This window comes from Aspergillus stella-maris, assembly GCF_047715825.1.
Source record: "Aspergillus stella-maris strain CBS 113639 unplaced genomic scaffold BDV14scaffold_4, whole genome shotgun sequence".
NCBI classification, from domain to species: Eukaryota; Fungi; Ascomycota; class Eurotiomycetes; order Eurotiales; family Aspergillaceae; genus Aspergillus; species Aspergillus stella-maris.
In genome coordinates, this window is record NW_027396798.1 from 258,717 (window position 1) to 282,629 (window position 23,913).

A 23,913-nucleotide genomic window follows, 5' to 3' on the forward strand; every position below is an offset into this window, starting at 1 on the left:
TTGAGCAATCATTTGCTGGCCACGTTACCTCGACTTGGAAGTCTTTTAGCCAGTCTAGTGTCATCAGGGGAGCATACAGCCTCTCTTCTTGCTCGCCTGTCATTATGTTCCCCCCTGACTCCTGGTACATCTGTATCCATGCCTGTATACGCACCAGCCGTTTCATACTTTTCACCAGCTTCCAAAAATCTGACCACCCATTGAACCACTCATCGTCAAGGACCTGAGCCTGGAGCTTAAGGCTCGGGTGTAAGAACGATACTTCGAGTTGCCTAATGGCACTAAACTGGTGAGGCGGTATGGAAGACTGAAAGCTTGAAAGAAGCAAGAAGTGTGAAGGGCCACTTTCTATCTGGAGATGAACCGGGCCTTGAGACCAAAGAATTTCCACGGCCTCAGAATATCTATTTATCCTACAGATCAATATTGATCCAAGATAGGCCAAAGTCATAACTTACATTTGACGACACGTCAGGAGAAGTGAAAGGCCCCTGGTCTCATCTGGGTTCCTGACATGATACATGCACGTAACAAACGTCCTTGTAGTGTCCTGCAACTTGACAAATCGGTGGAACTTTTCGCCCTTCTCTGGGCAGATATCCTGCCTTGGCTGTAAGTTCTCGTCGGCCTTAATCACAATTACTTTATCGTCGTCGCCGAAGACAAACTTGTAAATGTAAAGCCGAATCTCCACGGGGAGCTGGAATAAATAGATGCTTTTATTGTGGCCCGTCATGGTAGGCTCTCTGACCCTTGCTAAATGTTTGCAATGGGATTTGCGTCGGATGTCTTTTCCTGGTTTGTAGGTGTCGATAAATTAGGCGGAGACTGGCTCGCTGGCGGGGTTGTTGAGCAGACGGGTGTTTCTGGGCTGATACTACTTTCGCCTTCTGGGCAACCCCGCCATTTAGGACGCTAGACATTGGACCTTAGAAGGGATGCTAACCCCATAATAGGGAGTATTAGCCATCCTAGGCCTATTTTACCCTAGCTCAGCTAACTTAGGTCCTGATAGCCGCGGGCGGTTGGAGCTTTTAATCGTTTATGGTAGGTGGTGTCCTTGGCGCTGGAATGAGAAAACCAGATATCTCTGGGGCCAACATAGGAGGGAAGGAAGATTAGAGAATTAACAAACATCCAATTACAGAAAGCAGGTACTTGACCATGGAGCAGAAGGGGTGCTTGGATCCCTCAATCACGTGGGGTTTGCGGGGGTTGGGAAACAAAGGGTTGGAATACCTAAAGTACCACCCTCAACTCACGAGTTCCTCCAGTTAACCTTACTTTCCTGTTGCCTTCTCTCTCACTTTCCCCTTACAATGGCCCAGCGTCTTTTAAACAAAGTGTGTCTCATCACCGGTACCGGTGGAAGCATGGGGCGAGCGGCAGCACTCCAGTTTGCCCAACAAGGTGCTCGCATAGTAGGCTGCGACATTAACACTGCCAACAATGCAGAGACGATCAAAGCCGTGCATGAGCTGGGAGGAGAAATAATATCACTGTCTCCATGCGACATCACCAAGCGCCAAAATTGCAAGGGCCTGGTCAACCTGGCAATATCAACGTACGGACGGATCGACGTTCTCTACAACAACGCTGGAATGGCCTACTTCGGCTGGATGGACAAAATCACGGACAAGCAGTGGTATATAACGATTGATCAGTAGTTGAATTTGGTTTATCTTTTGACGCGAGTTGCGTGGCAGCATCTAAAGGAATCTCGCGCATCGGTTATTAACGTCGGCTCCGTCAATGGATGGGTTGCTCTCAGTGCCTTACCCGCTGTCGCTCATGTAGCTGCTAAGGGTGGTGTGATTGCCATGACGCGCCAGCTTGCGATGGAGGGTCGTGAACATGGTATTAGGGTCAATTCAATCTCCCCGGGGGTGATTGAGACCCTGCAAACCGCTCCGCTTATGAAAGACCCCGACTGGTCTGCGATAATAATGGACAAGATTATGCTTGGGCGCTTTGGAACCCCTGATGATGTCGCCTCCGCGGCTCTTTTTCTGGCATCTGACGAGAGCACTTATATTACTGCTACCGATATTAAGGTCGATGGTGGATTGACAGCGTGGTAATTGCACTTTGCTCATCCGTATACCGGTCCTATCAGTTGATATCTAGAACCGAGCTGGGTAAGGTTTAGTTAGCTGTATTCTGATGTTAAGTTTATCATGTCTAGGGCAGGATATACATCAGGAATTCATGTGAGAGCAAACAATAATAGAGCAAAGATTATTGGGGTTTGGGATACAGGGCATGAGGAAGAAATAGTTACTACTAGAACAGAGCCTATATAAGGATTGATTACTACGTAGTATTCTTATAATTGTTTTTGCTCTTCTTGCCTGCATCAGAACATATAATCCCCTTTTTACTTAGCATAAGCACTTCATGACTATAGTCCTTAACCTCTTCCTGTGTTCTGTTCTTACAAAGAAACATCACTGTACCCGGTCAATTCAGATCTTTTCACGCGCCCCTTATTATCAACAGTTTGCCTTTGGGTGCTCGGTCGCCGCGGGGTGCTTCAGGAGCTCGTCAGACACACCATTCAAGGTTAGAATGCCCTCAATGATAACGAAAAGCAAATAGAAAGCGACCCAGCTGGCAAATGCGTTGTACCCTATTCTCAGCTAGGTGCATGGAGACTGCCATGTTCTGAAAAGTGCGACCCTGAGCGCACCTGCCTTAGGAACAACAGCAGTGCATGCTAAACTCGCTTTAATAGCCCGCCTTCTCTTCAAGGGGGGCCGAAAGCCTGGCTACTTCCTCCATTGGAGCGTACGTCCGGATCAGAAAGAAGGATAACCGAAAGGGCATGCAAATATAGTCCTTGGGTGACTAGATGCAATGCAAGCGCTGTTCATTTTCTTATACCATACTCAACTAAGATAAGATCCACTAGCAGGACTTAATCTGGATATGGAATTATGGCATTGGTCAAAGTAAAACAATTGGATCTCTCCGTACCCCTCTCTGGATCAGAGAAAATTCTTGTTATTTTGAATTTTAATGGGTCATCTCGCCAGTTCATAACTTATCCTTCGGATAGTCTGAGGAATAATATTTACGTTTCCTCAAACGCACCATGGTGGCTCCTCCCTCTACACTGGCCAGGCGGCGTACCCCTTGAGATCCAGGTCGATGCAGACGGTGACATTACCGAAGAGCAAGCAATTCAGGAGTCTAGGGGATGGTTTATGTTTATAGGGGATAAATCCCCCATTTCATCTTCGATCATGGTTTTTTATTAGTGATCGCAGGAACAATGGCGCCCTCGAACAACGGCCGATGCCCCAGACGAAGACGGCGATTATGAAGTCCGCCAGCGACGAGAACTAATGGAGGCTGGGCGAAAGCCACTCGACCCCTGGTTTTTGGTCACGCAGGACGATCTGGATACAGGACACATCACCCTAGTCGAGTGCAAGCCCAATGGGCAGATTAAAAACTCCTTCCGTAGACGGGCTTGCAATATAAAGCCTGTGCATGTTGCTTATTGCGTGCAGTTCAACCCGTTCGAGCATGTGGTGGAAGACCGTGTTGGTGGAAATGCCGCGATGAATTCGGAGTATGTTGCTTCCATTTTTCTCCTATTCTCGCTCCGTGTGTATGTATTCGTGATCTAACCCGACACCAGCTTGACCATGACTCTCCTTATTATCGATATCCTGGAAGGAGCCAAAGCCCGCGGCGAGTTTCTGTTTGATTTGATGGAGACCGCGACGGGTGGGAGGAGGACATTGAGATTTACGCACCTGGATATCTGGAGATGGAAGCTGCAGAGATTTGACCACTCTCGGTTGATAGACCCTATGGATGCATATGATATCCGACGACGTATGTATGAGGCGGAGCTGGCTTAAACGACGAACAGTCGCATAGTGATAGAATTCCCTTACCACACGCCGTATCCACTAAGGCCGATTGTTGTACAGACCATTGATTTAGTACAAGGGAAGGATTGAGTCAATCAATTAGAGAGAGATCTGTCAGACCATCCCAAAGATACACTTCGCCCAGCTTGAAGCTTGAAGCTGTGCCTAGTCCTCAAAAGCCGGATCGAGCCCTGTTCTCCACACCCTGTGGTCGTATGTACTAAGCAAGATGAAAATAATTTCTATATACCTCAAACTACCAGTCCATGCTGCACTGGTCTGTTTTCTCAGATAAATGAATACCCGTCACAGAACTGACCCACACCACTCAAGGTGATATTCAGCCAGAACGAAACAAAACCTAAACAAAACGAAAAAAATCCGCAGCCAGCTTATATGATAACTATTTCGTAATTACAGCAAATAATAGCTACTCTAATCAGCCATGTTACTTCCAGGTGTTGAATCCATAGAACAAGTGAAGTGCGTACAGTCGCGTATTGAATTCCTGAATTTGGTTTGCCTGAATCACCACCAAAATAGCCCTTCAAGCTTCAACCACCAATAAAAGATATTTAAATGATTCAAGCATCAACTGAGTCCATGGTAAATAATTCATCACTTAGCATGGCTCTCAGTTTATTCACTTTCGAATTAGTGGAGCTAGATTGCCCGAAAATACCCCTGAACCCTCGTCCACATACGACACATACTTATATATATCCTCAATATTTTTGTACACTGCATCAATCTGGGCAACGCGATTCGGAGCACATCTCTGAATTACAGAAGGCCTTTAGCTATAGTCTTTACTTGCTTCAGATATTTCCGGATGATACTCTTAAAGGGTCTTCACCATTAGACCAGTCGCTTGTACAGTTCGTGGAGTTGTGGGTGGCTGTTGAGATGCGGAGTTAGGGGGGTACTGAGGTAGGAGTTAGATCAGCCACTACTGTCTATGTTTCTGTTTCCATGCCAGAACCAAGAGATTATGATTCATGCTTCTCACAGAATACAAGTAGAGCAAATCAATTTAGTAGTAGCCATGTCATTAATATTAATTGCGTTTTGATCAATAAATATCACTGCTGTTTCGTTTATATACCAAAGATGGACACTAACATCCCGCGAGCATAACCTAGCCTCCAAGCTTGGAAGCGCACCGTGGGTGGATTGCTCAGACCCTTTTCTTTTGTATGAGTACCGCAGTCTCCGGATCACGTCCAGTAGCGGCCAGTCATTTATTATTCCTCGTCCTCGTCGCGAGAGGACCTATCCACCTCCTCAATTTCTTCTTCGAAGGTGTGCACCCAATTTCTGCCATCGGGATATCGGAAGGGCGTGTTCTTCAAGTTGCCAAAATTCCCAACGACCCTGTCTCCCACGCCCAGAGCTACCATCGGAAACACTCGCCCCGTGATGCCCGTGAAGCATGTTCCTACGCAAGCAAACAAAGTTAGATTTCCTCTTTTGTTTTGCCGTGACCTGGGAAGTAGAAAACTCGACTCACCGAGACCAATCCCATTCTTGGTAAATGTGGCCTTGCGCTGTGCAGAATCAATACAGCACCCGATCACATCACCGGTGGTAAACGTCCAGTTGTCATCTGCCTCCCTGGGCCATCCGTATCCGTGAAAGAGCCCGCCATCGTCAGCGTGCAGACCCCATGTGTTGTCATTCCATCCTGGCATCCTGTGTAGTTCACAGTTCTGATAGCCGAAGCCAACGCCTAGACTGTGTGTTTTTTTTTAGCTTGTTACTTCAGTTCTTATTTCCAGGGTTGAGATCCATCATCACTTACCAGTCAGTTTCACAGACTATGATTTCGACTTCAAAGTAGAATTTTTCCATTAGGCGGATGCAGCTGTTGGCGCGAACGGCGGTGATCTCGTGCTCGCTAGGTTCATTCCGGTGCAGTGTCATGCCGTCTTCATCCAGGATGAGAGTTCTCGGTGTGTGTTCCCGATCCCATCCCGTGGGCGGGGTTTGCTTGATATCGAACGTTGTTTGGCCGTTAGGCGACGGTCGCCGATATGACGTACTGATCTGGTTCAGCGTCCAATTGTATTTGTCTCTCTTGGGCTCGAGGCCTGCAGGGTCACATTTGCAGAGAAACTGGACCAAGGTTTTATCGTCGTGGCCAGCGGCGATTTCAAACAGCTTATCCGCGCTCGAAAGCTTCAAGGGCGCAGTTTTGTCCATGAGCAACAGGTCCATGCATTTGCTCTGGATGCCGCGGGTTTTTACCTCCGTGGCCCAAGCAAGCAGCTCCTCCAGCTGCGACTGGTTCAAGGAGGATCCAGCGTAGTCAAGGAGACATTCCACACCCAGCCTGCCCCTTTGCGTAGCGAGGGTTGCTATTGATGGGACGCTGGGATTCTTGGGATCCACATGGTTGATATCGAAATGCCCCGACTGGAGTAGTTCCTGCGCTGCAGTGAGTGTACCAGAGTCAAAGGCCGTCATCAGAGGTGTGTGGCCCTTATAATTGATCGTATCCGGGCTGATTCCTGTTCCTTTCACTTTCTGTAAAAGGAGGCTGATAATATCAGGCTCCGAGGCGTTGCTCGCGTAGTGGAATGAGGTCCAGCCCTCGCTATCTGGGTCCATGACGTCTGCACCTTTCGACAGAAGAAAGCTCACTGATGTATCTGAAATGCTCGCGGCTCCATGCAGAGCAGTAAGGCCATCATTGGCTTTTGCGTCGATGCTTGCCCCTGCTTTGACCAGTAGGCCCAAGATGCGGCGGTTATCGTAAGCGGCTATCAAGGGAGTCCAACCTTTCTCATCTCTGTAAGACACATTACATTCCCATTTCAGCAATAATTCGACGATATTCTCCCAGCCGTCGTAGGCAGCTAGGAAAAGAGGCGTGCGCTTCTGCTTGTCTTGCACGTCGCGGGAGGCGCTGGAGCCCATCAAAAAATCGACCATGTCCTCTTGGCCGCTAGATACTGCTAGATGTAGGGCAGTCCAGCCTAGCTGGAATTCGGCCAGGTCAAGAGCTACTCCCTGGGCAACGAAGTATTCTACTAGATCCTTGTGACGTCTTTCAACGGCATGATACAGTGGCGTCTTTCCGTCTTTGTCGATCTGGTTAAAGCTCCCGAATGCATGTTGTCGTAGAACCTTGACTATCTCCAGGTGGCCTTTCATCGCAGCATATGCGACAGGGGCTCGGTGGTGGCTGTCCTCCCACTCTAGGCCGGGCACGTCGTGATCCATCAGAAGTTGGATCATCTCCATGGACTCTTCTAATTTGTTCGCCGCCAGATGGTACAAATCACGATTCACTTCGGTTTCGTCATCGCCTTGTTCCCATTTAATTGAGAACTTCTCCCGGTTTGTGAGAAGGTATTTCACGATGTCATAATGGCCTTGCTCTACCGCAAGACACAAGGGCGTCCTCCGTTCTTCGTCACGTTGGTTTAGACTGCCTGGAGAGACCCCGGCGATTGCCTCTAAGATTGAAAGATACCCGTATTTGGCGGCATACCAGGACGGGTTACACCCCTCGTTATCTGCTCCATCATATCCGGAGACCGAGTTGGCGATCAGATACTCCACGATTTCAAGTTTACCAGACTTGGTAGCTATATGGTACAGGGACTGGCCCTGATTCTGACCGATAGGTCAGTCGCCGGATATTGACGGTGCTGGTCTTTGATAACTTCAAGATGGCCTTTGGTAGCCGAGAGCTGTAAGAATTCCCGTTGGACCACCCTTGAAGCATCGGATGCGCTGAAATCCACTGCATCTGCCAGGACTAAGGCCACCTCCGCGGTCTCTGCCATGGCAAGTGGCATGATCTCCGCTAGATTTTTCAGTTCAGGACTGGCTCCGCTTTGAAGAAGCGCACGGATGGCAGGTATTGAATGCGCCGATCCGGAGCGCATCGCTAAATGCAGTGGAGTATTTCCCTCATTGTCCCTGCTAGAAGGATTCATGCAAGCATACCCCAAGAGGAGCTCGAGAGCTTTGGCGCTGCCATTATGTGCGGCTCTGTGTAGCGCATTTTGACCATGTAGATCTACGATCTCAGTGTTTGCACCGACGTCTAAAAGCATGCGTACCACCTTCACATTGTCATTTTCAGCAGCTGCCAGGAGTGGTGGGACACCGTGCTTATCAGGCGTGTCTGTGCGAGCTGTGCGTCGCAGGAGTAATTCCACAATGTGACTAAAGCCTTTCCGACAGGCGTAAAGCAGAGGCGTGGCCTCTGATGCATCCATGGTATCCGGCGTGGCTTCCGCGTCCAGGAGGAGCTGGACCATCTGCACTTGGCGATTGTTAACAGCCAGATGCAATGGGCTTTGGCTCTCATCACCATAGAATAGGTTCAACGACACCTCCTCACTTTGGTGGCTGTGACAGAGGCGTTGGACGAGGTCAACGTGGCCATGAATCACTGCTAGATGAATGGAACATGCACCACAACTTCCTTCTTGTTCAAGCTGGTACTTGACGAGTTCTTGCTCACCCAGCAGCAGATCTACTACGTCCAGATGACCGGATCTCACGGCCAGATGTAGGGGCATGTCACCGTTATTGTCTGCCACGAGTATTAAGCTGCACGAGTATTGTTTTTCTAAAAGATGTATTTCCTGTGCGATAGCCGCATGGCCCTGTGCTGCGGCTATGTGCAATGGTGTCGATCCTCCATCATCCCTGCTGCGGAGCAGCTGTAGGATAGTGCTATCATGTTGGTCATTATCCTTGAGCTTTTTGTCGGCCAAATATCCAATGATGAGTTTGAGGATATCAAGTCGGCCTGTATCCGCCATGGTGTGTATAACCGTGGCTCCGTTCTCGTCCGCAGCTAAAAAATTAATGGAGGTCGCCGCCGACAGCGAATGCTCTAGCAGAGCACGAACTGCTAGCGGCTGCTGCCAGAAGCTCGCAGCATGCAGCGGTGTCATACCGGCTTCATCGGCAACATTTGCTGAGGCACCATTCTTTAGAAGAAACGCAATGACCTGGTGGTGGCCGTATTGACAGGCAAGATGCAATGGCGTACTCCCGCTCTCACAGGATTTGGCATTGATATCCTCCGTGTATACGAGCAGCTCGGATACTGTTTCAAGGTTGCCACTTTTGCAGGCGAAATGAATCGGGGTTGGAGCCTCATCTTCCCAGCCCGAAGCGTCCCACACTCGCCGCAGCAGTGGGCGCATTGTCGACTTCCCCGACAAGGCAGCTAGGTGTAGAGCGTTGACACTCGCTGCGCCTGATCTGGAGAGCAACCCGACAAGATCCTCGTCCCCATTGCCGATTGCAATCTCGAGTGCAGTGTTCAGGACACCAGGCTTCATGGCGTCTGGGGACTTGAGCATCTCTTTCACCAAGTCAAGGCAACCAATCTCGACGGCAACAAACGTTGGGTCGACCCAGACAACTGCCTTGAGGGGATGAGGGATAGCACAGAATAAGTGAGCCCATTTCCGGATCAGCACTCTATCCTGGAAGTAACATTTGAATTCGGGTAAAGTATCAGCATTGCCACCACCGCTCTCGCCAACGGCCTCCCTCTTCGCTAATTTGTAATGATCAGCCCAATATATGACCGCGTAGTGCAAGAGGGACCACAGCCGATTAGCTTCACTGTCCCGAGTTTGCAGCTGCGACCGGAAATATTCAGCGTCATCAACCAAACGGATGTAATGTAAGCATTTCAGGGCAATGGCAGCATGGTCATTTTCACGAAAGAGACACTCGTTTGAGCATTGTGCATGACTATGTCCTAACATAAAGCCCGCGAAAGAGTTTGATACAGTCATTGGCTCGTCATTTGCGATGTAGGCAATTGGACTGAATATCATGTTAACAGACAACGAGAGATTAAGGGGCATCTGATCCACCACATCAGTCATCTTCGTCGCACCTAGGTCCAGTCCAGCGGCAATGCTGAGTTCATGAACACTTAATGGCCGAAATGCACGAGAGCTCCAGAGCAGCGCACGCAAAGCTTCAGGGCCACCGGTACATACTTTCGATCTTTCCACTATGTTCGTGTACATGTCGTGCAAGTTTTCTGGGATCTTGTTGGCCGAAGCTTTGATGGACAGCACCGTGGCGGGCGAGGAGTCCAGAACAAGAAACGCAATCCAGGATTGAACCAAGTCCAGCACTGATGTTTCTGGTTGCTCTTCGTGAAAGGCTTGTCTTCTCCGATCGTAACAAAGATGCAGAACAAACTCCACAATTTCTCTTATCTTACCGAGTTCGGGACGGAGGGGGATGAGCATGTTCATTTCGTCCTGGAGAATCGTTTGGAAATTCTCCAGCGCCTGTCCAACCTCCGCTAAACTGTTTGCTGGAGAGCCCAACTGTCCCGTCTCCTGGTGAGCAGATGATGTTATCACAAGCAGCTTCAACGGCAGTGCTCTATCCTCACTCAGCATTATGAGTCGGCGCAGAGAAGAGTACTCATCCGAAGTAATGCGTCCCGTAGCCTGCTGGATGCAGCATACCCGAACTTGTTCGGCCGGACAGCTTAATAGGGACCGCAGTAATATCCAGACTTTCTCCGGCCACGCGCCAATTTCGGCGCGAATATGCTCCACGAGCCGCTGGGTATGTTGAAAGAGTGCTGGCTCCTGACAGAGAAGCTGGTAGGAAAGATACGCCGGTAGCTGGGTTTCGAGCATGGCATGACCTCTCAGTCTTAGTGTACTAGCAATAGTAGTCTGTCCCGTCTGCAGTAAATGGATGGCGTCGTCAATAGCTATGTTTGATTTAACGAAGAGAGGCCCGCTCTGCGCTTCTGTCCATTCTTGGTACATACGGTTTTGTTGGAGTTGGTCCAGCGCCTGACGGCTTGCTCTGTTGTTAGTAAAAATGCTATGCCTGTGGCTTTCCATCCCCTCTGCACGAAAAAGCTCCATCAGATAGTCGAGGCATTCGATAAACGCCAATCCCGGATCTGGATGAGACACAACTTGTTAGAACGTGCTTGTATGAACTAGTGAAACCAGATAGCCATGCTCACTTCTTGACCGATTGAGTTCTTGACAAATTGCCTCGAATGTAGGATCGACTGCGGAGCTGAAAATTGAGATCATGCTATGCCGTTCGGTACGGCACGTCGTTCTCTCGGTGAGGAAACCCATTGTCGCTGAGGATTCGTCAAGCCCCTCGTGAAAAGTTTCAGCGCTTGCTACCGGCCAGCTAGGGTAAAACGAACCTCCAATGTGCCACCGTCGCCTCTTTCAGCAGTGGAATGGGTATTAAATATGCTCATCGTTCTGTACACGAGCCTAAAAGGATCGAAGGCTGCATTGACGGTCTCAATCATGTGTGCGGTTTGGGAGAACCAAGACACTTTGTACCCGCGATCTTCGCCCGCCAGAAATAGCATCCAGCTCGCCATGCTTTCGGACGACCGTACTCGATGTGGGGTGGCGAAAAATACAAGGAAAGAAGTCATCGCAGCGATCTGATGATACTGGTGCATCGTCAGTGCCATCAACAAGGCCTAGAACCAGAGGCAGTCAGTCAATCGTCAGCAAAAGGTGACATCGAGGGAGAGGCCATAGTCCGTCGGTAACTACCTGTTTGATGACAAGGCCACCAAGATCCTGGCCGATGAACACTAATCGTTCGAGCTGAAACATCACAATTAGACCTCTGATCTCTTTGGGGGCCTGGTCAGGGCCCCAGGGCCGTGCCGCCTGCACATACTGCATTATGGGCAACATCCTTCAATAGCCCGTCTAAGAGCATTTTTGCCAAATGCTTAACATCTCCCACTGATATCCCGTTCCCAAGGGAATCGCACGAAATATCATATCGAGTAACCCGCACGCAATTCGAGTACACCGGTAGGAAATCTGACAGCCAACATGCTTGTTCTCCGCTGGCTTTCATGTCTGTCCAGGCAGTATCATGGTGACCGATCTGGCCTAAACCATGGACGGCCACCACGCTGATAGCGTACAATAAGTTTGAGGACCTTTTTAGTTGCGTCTTGGGGCTTACTGATATTGCGGGAAGTGATCATCAGTCTTGCCTCTGGGTGATAAGTTTGACCCGTCATAAATGGACCTGATCTGTCCCTCAAAGTGCGACATATTGATCACGATATGTGGTAATTCTAGGCGTGTGGGTAGATCTGTTGTTGTACTTGTCGCCGCTGAATAACCTCCTTTAGGCTCACCATGAGAAAGTGCACCAAGGGATGGCAAGTGGTCACAGGTTGGGTAACGGAGCTCCTCATTTCTGCATGTCCGGGCATCTCCGTCTGTGTGGCTGGCTGAACCATCAGAACCCCGGCGACAAGGATCGTGCATATTGAGGGGATAGCTGATGACGTGTTCCCCGAATTGTAGGCCAGGTCATGCAGATGTTACGATTAAGAAAGTCAGAAGGGCCATGGAGACATAGATATTAAACCCGTGAAAAAGTTCGAATCTCAGAGGAAACGAAAGCAAAAATGGAACCACAGGAGATGATAACTCTCTCGCTCGACGACTACAATCCAGCTTCAGGACAGGTCAAGAGTGATTTACCTGATGAGCATGCTCGATATGAAGGATCGAATTTGAGTGTGGCATTCCAAATGCTTTACGAGGTGCACGGCGACCACAAGGCTCCGAACCGGGTCCAAGATGCAAGTCTGCTGGTAGTCAAGATGATTCCCTCCTCCCATAAACCAAAGGAACATCTGGTCTCTTTCAAAGTGACCTTGACGGTTCTCCCTGACGATCAGCAGAAAGGCTATCTTGGCTGGGATCAGGCGCCGATTCTCACTTCGTACGAACCCAGTTCGAGCGGCGCGCAGCACATCAAGGTCCTCACAACCAATGAAACATTGGAGCGGGCATTTGAAGGCGCTCTGCAGTTTGACGCCTTAGGTGCCGCTCCGGGCGTCAAGGGCACTCGAACCAGGAAAACCGAATATGAAAAGCAGCACTTGTTGCAGATAAGATCTGGGACGGATCGTCATGGTTCCCTACCAGTCGGGAAGCGCAACACAGTATGGTGGCAGATTCAAGCTGCAGACGTCAAGAATTCTGGGATTGGGGACAGCTTCACTGTTGCATTGCTCATTCATCGAGCGTCAGCTTCATCCTTCCAACTCCAGGCTACGGTCGACTCGGAGATAGGAAATCTAGCCGGAAGGGTGAAGGAATTCATCCCATCCGGCCTGCGTAGCAGGAAGCTCCCCACGGTTATCGGGCGCTACGGCCCTGGGATTGGTGAGCAATCCACTGAAATGCCTCCTGGGATTGACAGGAACAACCTGGGTGCTGCGTCGAAAAATAACGTCATCACCGCCTTGAAGGAGATTGGCTTGCACCGATCAGAGGAGGCTAAGCTGGCGAACTATGGCGATGCTGGTTCCGGTCTACAAATTCCTGCGATGGACAACACAGCCCCAGACACGGCACACTCCAATTCGCCTGCGCTAGATTATTCCATGAGACCGCGGCCTGGGCCGCATGTTGCTCAGCGCGAGTCTGACCACACGCGAATGCAGCGGCATCGGAGAATGGCAGCCTTGTACGAGCGATTGGCTGAACTTCATCGAGAAGAGGCACGGCAATATCTGTCTGAGGAAGAGTTTGCTTATGCGCGCCAAGTTGAGGAAGGCTGGTCGGGCTGACTGGTTGGCGTTACCATGAACTGCTAGAGGAGTGAGCCACTATGCATTAGTACGAACATGGATTATCTCTGCAATGTGTCAAGTGATTGTTACCCTCTGTAAGATCTTGCATGTAAGCCATCCAATCAGCCAATTTAATACGATGCTAGCTGTTACCATCCGGCCCTTTCTCGAGCCCCCCCTTCCTACCTGGTACGCGTGAACTGAAAGCAAGTTTTTCCTCCATCAATACTCGACATCCCAACATCCAGACCGAAATGGGCCCAAAGTCTGGTCTTAAGCCAGCTCATTTAAGCACCAGCTCAGATGGGTATTCTACGGGAGCATTCACTCCTATATCCGAGGCCCAAGCAGCTGCGCAACTGGTGCTCAGGGCGAGGAAGATATCCACTTGGGATAAAGAATCAACGCTGGACCTCAAAAGCTTCATCCGAACCACCGCTGCCTTCGGCAAGAAAGGCGACCGAGTCGCTCTAGTCCTAATCAATGAGCAGCCCGCGACAACACATGAGGACTGGGTGGAAAGCATCTGGGCGTCACCGACGGCAATGGATCTGCTTGAATGGTTGCTGACAGAGTTCAAGGATGCATTTGACACAAAACCTGACAGCGAAAGACAGAGGGACAGCGATATTTCTGATGAGTTGGCATTGCATTTTGCCATCAAGGAGAGGAACTATGGGTTTTTGGTCTGTTTATTCAGCCTGCCCCGGGTGGCACTGGAGAAGTTCAAGTCCATATTTGATAGTGAGCAGGATGGGAAAAATGTGGTTCACCAGGCGCTGCAGACGGGGTTTCCACTCGCATCAGCATTTGTTGCTGTTTGTTCTGCAAAGGCGCTCATTAAGGCCGACGGAGAAGGGTACACGCCCATCCATCGTGGGTTGAGGAGGTTGAGCAGAGCAGTGAACTGGTTACCCAGTCCGCCCAGTTCCTCGAAAGAACGGGACACCTCCATCGTTCTTAGCCGAACGTTCGTCGCGAAAGAAATGCTCGACACACTGATGCGAAGAAGTGACAAGGCCAGCATTTTACCAAAGGTTTTAACGACCGTTTCAAAGCGAGGCTCCTTGTACCAGGATTTGGCGAACCTGGAACAGGCGAATAACAAGGACCTGGTAGTTAATGAATTGAAGGGACTCATATTTCAATATGTGAAGAGCATTCCGGATGCCACGACGGCGCTATACGGGATCTCGGTGGAAGGTGAGTCGGTGTAAGCAGCAAAAAGACCACACCGGACTGATTCCATTCATTTCAGCAAAGGAGCTCTGCCTTGACATGTCTGACTTCAATCGTTCCTCGCACGATTTTGAAAAGTTTGTGGATAGCCTGATAACCATAATGCCCAAGACCACGAAGCATCACCTCGACGACGACGATGACGACGACGAAGACACTGCCGTTGGTCCATCCAGGACAGTATCTTTTGAGGATACGCTGTTCTTCGTCCAGCTACCCGACCTTAACCACGTCAAGCAGCCGTGCTATCAGGGAACCATCGGGAAGTTGTTTTCCTGGCTCGCAAAAGTTCAGGGCGTCAAGACTATTAACCGACTTTTTATACCCGATAACAGCTTAACTCCGCTGAGCGACGCCTTCATCGCACGTTTTGTCCTAGACCAGTTCAGAATCGAAGTGATGGACTGGCGTAAATTAGATGCGAACCTCGAGGTGTTTACTTGCGGCTGTGATGACCCAGGGACAGGAAACACACGCAGGCACATCAAGGAGCTCACTCTGTATTCCAGTGGCAATTGGAGTGTGCTGTATCACTGGATCTGTGAAGAAGGACTAGCCAAACTCCCCGAGGTTTGCTCTGTTCCATCCCGCACAACTGTCAGATGGTTTCGGTAGCTGATGTTCTCGCAGCTGAATAAAGTAGTCATTGAGATCGTTCACCCTAATCCTGCCAATAATGTAAGTCACGATCTTCCTCCAGGTTACCACATTGTGGAGCCTCCGGGCTGATTGGAGCACTTACAGTCAGTCTGCCATAGTCAAAGGGGGTTGATGACGCGGGAACCCGCAAGTATCACCGGGACATGATGGCGAGGTACAAGAACGACTTGTATAACAGGCTCAAAGCGAAGAAGGAATTCTACAAGGGGAAACCGTTCCCCAACTATCGATACAGCTTGGAGATTCGACTCGATGCCCGTTGGGATTATCCGCGTCCGTTCCAGGAGACGGAAGAGCCCACCATGAGTGTCCCCCGGTAAGACCTCCTGGGTTTTGTGATGCGATGAGAAAGAAACAAGACCACTGACTGTGTTGTTCGGTTTGGTTATGAATAGGCACAGTTTCACCAGCCTGCTTGGCCCCTGCCGATCCTTCGTACAGGAACAACTTGACCAGGCCTCCGATATCCGGCGGACTATCTTCAGCCAGATTGTGGAGAAACAGAATCAGGTTCTAGGCCAAAAAGAGCGCTATAATCTATCCGAGCAAGAGAAGATCGCCATCAAGCTGCATGAACGAGTTCTGCTAAACGACCCTGACACACGGATCAAGGTCGCCATCATCGACAATGGAGCCGATAAAATCAGATCGCCCATTGGACCTTGGATAGATAATGGTATATCGTATGTCTCATCTGACCATCTTGGGGAAGCGCCGCGCCCCTGGTGGACGGTCGCGGATGCCCACGGAACTCAGATGGCCTCGCTGATCAACACTGTCAACCCTTATTGCCGCTTGTACATCGCACGCGTTGGCAAGGGCCGGGCTGATATTGACCCGAAAAAGGCGGCCAAGGTGACTGCCGCTTAAATCCTTGTTCGATGATTTGTTCTAATATTCCATGCGCCAGGCAATCAATTGGGCCGTGGACCAAAAGGTCGACGTCATATCAATGAGTTGGGTCACGAAAAGCGAAGAAAGCGAGTTAAAAGCCGCCGTCGAGAGAGCAGCAGCGAAGTCGGGCAAGTCCAAGGTTCGCCCAATACTGATGTTTTGCTCGACGGCCGATGAAGGCGCATATGCTGGCGATGTATACCCTGTAGATTACACAGACTCCGTTGTGAGCGTAACCGCGACCGATATTTGGGGAGGGCTCACCTCAAAGGGAGACCGGCAGAAACACGTCGACATCAGGATTCCAGGCGAGGATCTCGAGGCATCGGCGCCCCTATACCTCGGAAATGTTGCCAGCTCGGTCTCGGGGTCTTCCGTGGCCACTGCTCTGGCCGCCGGAATCGCCTCGTTGGCATTGCTTCTGTTGAGAACATACAATGATATTGACGAGGAGGCTCTATGGCCATTTTACACCAAAAATGGCATCATGCGCATCTTCAGCCAAATGGATGCCGGCAAGGGAGCTCTCCAGATCCAGAATTTGTTTCCCCGTCAGAAGATGGATCCTTCGAGTCTCGACGCGGCCGCGATGGCTAGCAAGTGGAAAATCAAGAATTTTCCTGAGTGACAGACGCTTTACCCTTGACTGACGGAGAGTGAAACTGTTCATATTTGACGTTCACTTGGCGGCTGCTCATATGAAGACTATCGTCCTAATCAGTCATTCTCATTCCTGCAGAAGCTGTGAAACACAACAATTGTTGGAAAAGGTTCTGCAGCCTATATTCAAGGAAGTGGTTGTGGATTTGTTGGAGGATTCATGGATATTGTAAAGTTGTGCGTGACTCCTGCCTGAATGACCCCGGAAGATACGCAAGTCAATGCCATTGAGATCTGATCAGATTTTTTTTCGGGGCGAGGCGGGCCAGTAGCTATTGAAATTTGATGTGTTGCAGGTTTCGATTATGGAATAGTAGGAGTATATCTAGACCCCTTTACAGACTTCCCTGCTGGTATGGGGCTCTCTTTCCATCCCGAGATCTTCAGTAGTATCAAAATGAGTATTTGGGACTGATTGATATAGCATCCCGCTTCCTCCTCCTCTTCAGTACCCATACCTCTACTACCTAAACACAAGTCTTCCCAAGAAATTCCTCCGAAAGATTCTCCCCAACACGCACTTTCCCCTTAAACTCCGCACACCCATCCCTATAACCCCTAATAGTTTGATCAGACTGCCTAAACGCACACTTCCTATTCCCATTCCGTGGGTCCTCGCAGAAAAACCCCTCGGCCGAGTCGCATAGTACCTGCGCGTCCTCGGGTGTTACCTTGTTGTCCTTTGTAGACACACACTGGCCAGTGGCGTACTTGGGCGCGGGATCGAAAGAGCAGACAAAGAAGATGGACGGGATTGAACCTGACTCGGAGTTGGTAGTTGATGACGCGACGTAGTAGGTTCCGTTCACGCAGTTTGCTTCGCATGCTTTGTTGGTGGCGCAGGGTTCGTTGGCTGGTAGTTTTCTGGCGGTTGAAGTGGTGCCCAGGAGGGTGATGAGGAAGAGGGTTGCGGTGCTGATGTTGAGACGCATGTTTGTTTGGTTTGGACAGGTTGGGATGTGATACTAAACACATAGGTTCACCAACGATATTTCAGCGAGCAAGACTGGATGCTAGCTTTATTTGCAAGAGGAGAAGGGGGATAGAGGAGACTTTATGCTACTAAAGCCAGTCCTTGCTTTTCCATTTCGATCGACAACCTCGTTCTTGGGATCAGGTGTTGCCTTGTGTGAAATGAGTCTAGAGACTGGGAGTAGGGAGTTGGGAACAGTGAGATCCAACTCTAACTACGTAGGATCGTATAGAGTGAGAGAAAGTAGGTATACATCAAGTAGCGCCTGTGACACATGTAGACCTAGAGATGGATTTTTGATCTGACGATCACTGCACTATCAGATGCCAGGCACAGTTTGACAGTGACACAGGCTCTCTAGTCTGTTATTCTCCAGAAGAAATACTATTTGTCGTAGGTCTGCTGTTGACTAGGTGGTTTATTTTATAGTTTTCGAAGATCCGGCGCGCCAATTAAGACTTCAGCTGCAAATGCAGGTGCGCAGGACAGGAACATCTGCGTGATCTAGGAGACATGTAAGACACCCAAGACATCCAATGCAAGTCGGACATATCGAATTTGATCGGGTTTCCCCAGGCGAAGCTACCGATGGAATGGAACTGATGTGATGGGAAAATACTAGAATACAACGATGTTTTAGAAGCCACACTATCTTTCAAAAATACAATCCCTTTAAGTGTTTCTTCAAGGGATCCCCCAAGGATATCTCCATCGACATCTGGTTCGCACTCAGCTTCATCGCAGCTATAGACGCCTTCGCCGTGGCACTGACATTCAACGCACCGCTCATCCGGAAATTCCACAATGCCGTGTCTCAGCGCTTGGTTTTCCTCGCATCCATCCTCTCGTGGGCCTTCTTTGCGTGGCTTGACGAGAAAAGGGGAAACGGAAATCAGTCGACGTTTATATCCCGGTACCCTGTGCTCTCCCTGGCTTTGGGCATTGCCAGCTACATGCTCTTGGGTGTTGCGCTGGATAGCTTTGAGAAGCGCTCGCGCTCGAAATCGGGCTCAAGCTCGCTCTCTCTAGACGCTGCTTCTCGCCGCGGGTCCTTCGCGCAGTTTAGCAAGGCGCTGGCTCAGACTGGGACGTCGTGGACGCGCACTCTTGGTCTTATGGTGCTGGTGGTTGGAGCTGGGCTGTTATTGACGAGTGTTATACCGCCGCCTTGGTCGGCTGCGTTGCCGGTTGCGCATATCATGCTTGAGGTGAGTGCAGTGAATATCCTATCCTATCCTATCCTATCCTATACAATGCCTACAACCTGCCTATTCTATACCTATAAACGTATATACGGTAATATGCAGCATCCACCCACGCTAGACCCTCATCTTCTCCATGACAAATACAACTCGATCACCGCAGTACATAACACTCTGCTCGCCGGCCTTTGTGGCGATTATCTGCGTGCACTGGGGCGTGACGCCCCTGCTGGCCAATAGCTTACGCCTCTGCATACATCCCATCCTATTCCTCTTTCTCTGTCTACTAAGCCGCCTTTTACTAGACTTCCTGCTAAACAGTACGCTCCGATCTTGGTCAGAGCTACACTGGGCGCGGAATAATGTCCTCATCTCAACGCCGAAATTAATCTTGGTTTGTGGCGTAGCGTATGGTCTTGAGTGTACGGGCGTTAGGGTTTTGACGTTTGTTAAGCCGTTGGCTGTGACGGGGTTATTTGGGGGGGCGAGTTTGGGGTATTCGGGGGCTGCTGCTTATGGGATTTTGGCTCCGAAAGGGGCTTAAACGGGGGTTTTGAGTTATGTAGGTAGGTAGGAAGGTAGGTAGGTAGCTAAGTAGTGAACGGCTCAAGGAAATGACTTGACAACAATGTTAAGAGACGAAGGAGATAATTGAGGCTTTTGATAGAAAATTTTGTCCAATCGCGGCTACCAGTAAACATCTCACACTCGTAGCTACAGCTAAATCACCATCTTGGCTAGACAGACGTTCCAAAACCTCAAGAATACCCACAACAAGCCCTATCAGCCTCCGGATTCTTAAGCACCTCCGGTCCCGCCGTATCCCTCCTACAAAAGCAAGAACTCTTAACCTCAACATCCGCAACCGCCCTCGCAACTTTCAACTGCGGCTCAACAACAGCAGCCTCGGCATCCCGTCCAAGTCTCACAAGACACTCAAAGTACCCCTGCAACGCCCAGACATTACCTAGATGCTGTCTCGCCCTGAGGGCAGAGTTGTCAAGTCCAAGATCTGTCCTGTAGACTGCTAGTGCCTTCTCGACGTGGTTTTGTTCGAGGAGGAGAGCGGCGTATGCGTGCCGGGCTGGCTGCATCCAGGACCAGGGCTCGCTGTAGCCTAGGTTATCGTCTAATTCGACGGCGTGGGCGAGGGATTTGAATGCGACTTCGTAGTTAGCTTCGCGGTATGCGATCTCGCCGTCGAGCATGGCGGTTGATATCCCCAATATATCGACGCACCTATTGGGGAAGTCGAGGCGGGAGTCGGGGACTGCTGCTGCGGCGGAGGTGTACAGGTCTTGGTACTTTTTTGCTTCGGGGACGTCTCCTGTTGCGGCGTGTGCGACGCCTTTGGCGTAGTATGTCATTGCTGTTGTCATGCTGTAGAGTTTCTTGTCTTCGGGTATGGGGAGGGTCTTGTCGTTGATTATGTCGTCCCACATGCCGAAGCGGATCATTACGTGTGGTCTCACGGACATGTAGACCTCCACAAAATCGGCTAGGTTCGTCAATAGCTCCTTTGGTAGAGTCTTCTCCATCCGGTTGACTGCGTCCAATGCAGCTGCTTTCTGGCCTGCAAACATTGCTGCGTAGATCAACGTGTGGTAGTTATGCATCCTGTAATTCGAATAGAAGTTCATGCCTCCTTCAAGGGAGAGATACTTCTCATCTGCGATTGTCGCGCGCTGATTCGCCCTTATGGCAGCCCTGTAGTCTCCCACCAGCACATCCAGATGAGAAGGCATATGGCACGCATGTCCCGAGTCCGGCACAAGCTCCCTTAAATAGTCCGCAGCAACAAGACCAAGTTCGGGCGTAGGCGACATTTCAATAAGATGAATATAAAAATGCAATAACCCAGGGTGCGTATGCGCATCCGGATGCCGTAGCGCTTTCTCAAGAACAGCCTTTGCCTCGAGCGTCCTCGTCCCGGGATTTGGTTTGCCAGTCTTCAAATCCCACAGTTTCCACGGCGTGAGACACATCATGCTATCCGCGTAAAGCGCCGCAACATCAAGATCCTCTTCCTCCTTAAACTGCTCATAAACTTTCTCCATCGCATCCGCATAAGCCCTATCCCTCTTCTTATAAACCTCAATATCGTCGCTCGGCACAGGACTAGCGAAACGTTCTTTCAGCGCGGTTATAAGCGCCCTCTCGATCGGCGTCACCGGTGCACTTCCATCCAGAGTGATAAGTTCCAACGCCATCTGCGAAGCCTCAAACGTCTTCCTCGTCGCATCAGCGAGCTGCGGCCCAAAGAAGTCCCACGTATAATTATGGTTCGGTCCCAAGGAATACGCTAACCCCCAGTACGCAATCGCGCAATTCTCATCATGTGCAATGGCCTGCTCGAAGCATTTTACTGCTTCGGCGTGGTTGAATGTGTAGGACCATGTTAGGCCGCGGTTGAACCAGGTTTGGGCTCTTGGGTTGGTGGTTGTTATGGGGCGGGTGAAGTGGCCTAGGTCGTAGGGGTAGGACGAGTCTGCGGGTTTGGGGGGTTGATGGTTTGTATTGTCATTTTGAATGGTGAGGAAAGTGGGATGAGAGATTGAGGGGGGTGTTTGTTTGAATGAGAGATGGAGGGGTTTTATAGTCTCCAAATATTATACCTGGGTTATAGTTTGTCTAGTCCAGCTAAGTGGCCGGCCTAACTTGGCGCTTCCAAGCTCTTGACTAAGCGCGGGGAAGCACCACTGTGTAACTATACAGAGCACAACCTCATTCTTGATACTACGGTGCAAGCCCAGGGGTAAAGTTGAACCATGAATAAGCATTTTTGTACTATGTACAGGAAGAAAGTCAAGCAACCGAAGGCAGTCATAACCAAAACCAATGAATCTATATTAAGCTTGCCATCCCCAACAATATCACGCCATCGAGGCGGTACCAATTCAGGCGAATATACCGTATATAACTTACTCCATCATTAAGTGACCGACATCGCAATCTCAAGCTGACACACCGAGTCCCTCTCCACCGGTCTTGTGGTATGGTGGCTTCGCACCGGCAGCTTTCTCCGCACTGAATCGCCACACACCACCGGTCTTGTCGCTCTCGAGGGAAGTCAGGCCAGCCTTCTTCGCAAGATCGGTAAACTCCTTGTCGTAGGTCTCTTCAACGCGGTTGAAAAAGCGGCGCTCCCATTCGCGGCCTTCGGCCTTTTCGACCTTGCGGAGCTCGCGCTGGGCGTTTTCAATCTTGCCCTTGGCTGTGGAGACGGCGTCCATGTTTCCGGAATCGATGTTTGTTGAAACGTCGCGCCAGGCGCGGCGGGATTCGTAGATATCTTGTTGGTCGAGAGGGGCGAGTGTGAGGGGTGTAGTAGTGAGGTCTTTCACGGAGATTGTTTCGACTTCCTTCTTGGACCGGGCGTCCTTGATGGTGAAGGTGTCCGACCATTGGCCTTCAACAGTGTAAGAGGGCTTTTTCTCGCCGTCACTTTCCTTGTACAGGCTCGCATTGAAGGTATTCTTCTTGCCGCTGAGCCAGCCCTTGCCAGAGTAGTTAATCTTGGCAATGTATCCAGTGTTGCTGACGATGTAGGTCGACTTCTCGAGCTCCATGAAGGGGTTTCCGTAGATCAGCGATTCGACGTGGAGGGGAGGGAGGGTGATGAGGTATTTCTCTTCCTTGTCGGAGCCGGGTGGGGTAATTGTGTAGAGGGCATGTCCGATCTGCTTGATGTAAATGGTGCTCGAGAATGAAGCCTTCTGAGCGTTGTATCCTTGCAGCTAGATCAAAAAGTCAGCCTGGCAGTTCAGGGAGTGGACACGTGGGTAGATCAACGAACCTGAACACCATGCTTCTCGTTGCGAATCGCGTACGCAGTGGCCGGGGGGTGGTGGCTACTCATATTAGCTCGCGTTTTGCCTCTGCGATAAGGATACCCACCTGACTTGTTCACTAATCAAGCTGGTCTCGCCAATGTCTCCATTCTTGTCCCACTTGCCTAGGAAAAGCTCCCCGAGGAACGGGTTCAGGGGCTTCTTCTCACTGCCGAGCTTCTCGCTACGACTGCAGTACTGCTGGCGAAGGGTGCTGAGGAACCACTTCAGAACGGCAAGCGCCCGCTTCTCGGGGTCGGATTCCTTTGCGGGGGCGACAAAGAGCTCGGGGTGCTCGGCCCAGTAGGCGGAGTATTCGGTCAGGGAAGTACCGGAGAGGATGAAGGGAGGTGCGGTCAAAGAGGAGAGGTCGCCGTTGAACGAGGCGATCGACTGCGGAGGTCTAAGTCAGCGGTTGTGCTACGGTGGCAGCTGGAATAGCCGAGCAACGTACCTTGAGGAACGAAGACCACGAAGTCTTGTTCTGAGGTGCCAATCCAGATCCAGCGTCCTTGGAAGACATATTGACGGTTGTCCGGGGGATAAGGTAGGTAGCTGTAGAAGTTGTTTTGTGTTGACAGGTAAAGTGAAGTCGAGAAGTGGGACAGGCAACAGAGGGGCGGGCGGAAATCGTCAGGACACGTAGAAGAACAGGAACAAGATGAAAAAGAGACTTTCACAAGCCGATAAGATAGTCAGTGTAGAACTGAAGCAGAGTGCTTCTTGAAGATTCACAACAACAAAGAATCAGGCGGTGCAAGCTCGAAAGCGAGGAGTTGTCGTGGGGAAATTGAGAAATCCCAACGAAGTCAAGGAGGCTCCGATCTCGACGTCATCCGCTTTCGGCCCTCCACCACTCTAACCACTCCCCACTCGCCCTTCCGTGCACAGCCCAATTATGACGATGGCCCTGGCAACCACGGCCGATCCTATCCTCTACCATCGTCCTGAAACAATTGAAACA

General features: G+C 50.4%; 8 protein-coding genes across 8 annotated transcripts; 5 read left to right on the top strand and 3 right to left on the bottom strand.

Moving 5' to 3' along the window:
* Window positions 1-1,319: 1,319 nt before the first annotated feature.
* BDV14DRAFT_195826 (SDR family NAD(P)-dependent oxidoreductase) lies at window positions 1,320-2,081 on the top strand (the record flags this gene model as incomplete). Its single annotated transcript, XM_073772302.1, has 2 exons — window positions 1,320-1,645; window positions 1,772-2,081. 2 exons carry the CDS (start codon window positions 1,320-1,322, stop codon window positions 2,079-2,081), a joined length of 636 nt encoding a protein of 211 aa, XP_073632525.1.
* A 1,266-nt stretch (window positions 2,082-3,347) lies between these two features.
* On the top strand, window positions 3,348-3,872 carry BDV14DRAFT_195827 (uncharacterized protein; the record flags this gene model as incomplete). Its single annotated transcript, XM_073772303.1, has 2 exons — window positions 3,348-3,577; window positions 3,647-3,872. The coding sequence occupies 2 exons, from the start codon at window positions 3,348-3,350 to the stop codon at window positions 3,870-3,872; spliced, it is 456 nt and encodes a 151-aa protein (XP_073632526.1).
* An 8,443-nt stretch (window positions 3,873-12,315) lies between these two features.
* On the top strand, window positions 12,316-13,488 carry BDV14DRAFT_195829 (uncharacterized protein; the record flags this gene model as incomplete). Its single annotated transcript, XM_073772304.1, has 1 exon — window positions 12,316-13,488. One exon carries the CDS (start codon window positions 12,316-12,318, stop codon window positions 13,486-13,488), a length of 1,173 nt encoding a protein of 390 aa, XP_073632527.1.
* A 257-nt stretch (window positions 13,489-13,745) lies between these two features.
* Window positions 13,746-16,912, top strand: BDV14DRAFT_195830 (uncharacterized protein; the record flags this gene model as incomplete). The annotated part of the gene is made up of 6 exons (XM_073772305.1): window positions 13,746-14,694; window positions 14,750-15,300; window positions 15,361-15,408; window positions 15,489-15,706; window positions 15,786-16,245; window positions 16,301-16,912. The coding sequence occupies 6 exons, from the start codon at window positions 13,746-13,748 to the stop codon at window positions 16,910-16,912; spliced, it is 2,838 nt and encodes a 945-aa protein (XP_073632528.1).
* A 499-nt stretch (window positions 16,913-17,411) lies between these two features.
* BDV14DRAFT_195831 (uncharacterized protein) lies at window positions 17,412-17,876 on the bottom strand (the record flags this gene model as incomplete). The annotated part of the gene is made up of 1 exon (XM_073772306.1): window positions 17,412-17,876. The coding sequence occupies one exon, from the start codon at window positions 17,874-17,876 to the stop codon at window positions 17,412-17,414; it is 465 nt and encodes a 154-aa protein (XP_073632529.1).
* A 577-nt stretch (window positions 17,877-18,453) lies between these two features.
* BDV14DRAFT_195832 (uncharacterized protein) lies at window positions 18,454-19,663 on the top strand (the record flags this gene model as incomplete). Its single annotated transcript, XM_073772307.1, has 3 exons — window positions 18,454-18,521; window positions 18,558-19,125; window positions 19,283-19,663. The coding sequence occupies 3 exons, from the start codon at window positions 18,454-18,456 to the stop codon at window positions 19,661-19,663; spliced, it is 1,017 nt and encodes a 338-aa protein (XP_073632530.1).
* A 214-nt stretch (window positions 19,664-19,877) lies between these two features.
* On the bottom strand, window positions 19,878-21,899 carry BDV14DRAFT_187120 (uncharacterized protein; the record flags this gene model as incomplete). The annotated part of the gene is made up of 2 exons (XM_073770916.1): window positions 19,878-21,607; window positions 21,887-21,899. The coding sequence occupies 2 exons, from the start codon at window positions 21,897-21,899 to the stop codon at window positions 19,878-19,880; spliced, it is 1,743 nt and encodes a 580-aa protein (XP_073632531.1).
* On the bottom strand, window positions 21,882-23,728 carry BDV14DRAFT_164793 (OSBP family protein). Its single transcript, XM_073767242.1, has 4 exons — window positions 23,404-23,728; window positions 23,017-23,342; window positions 22,916-22,970; window positions 21,882-22,856 (listed from the first exon to the last, which is right to left on the bottom strand). The coding sequence occupies exons 1-4, from the start codon at window positions 23,470-23,472 to the stop codon at window positions 22,074-22,076; spliced, it is 1,233 nt and encodes a 410-aa protein (XP_073632532.1). The 5' UTR covers window positions 23,473-23,728; the 3' UTR covers window positions 21,882-22,073.
* Between the last annotated feature and the right edge of the window lie 185 nt (window positions 23,729-23,913).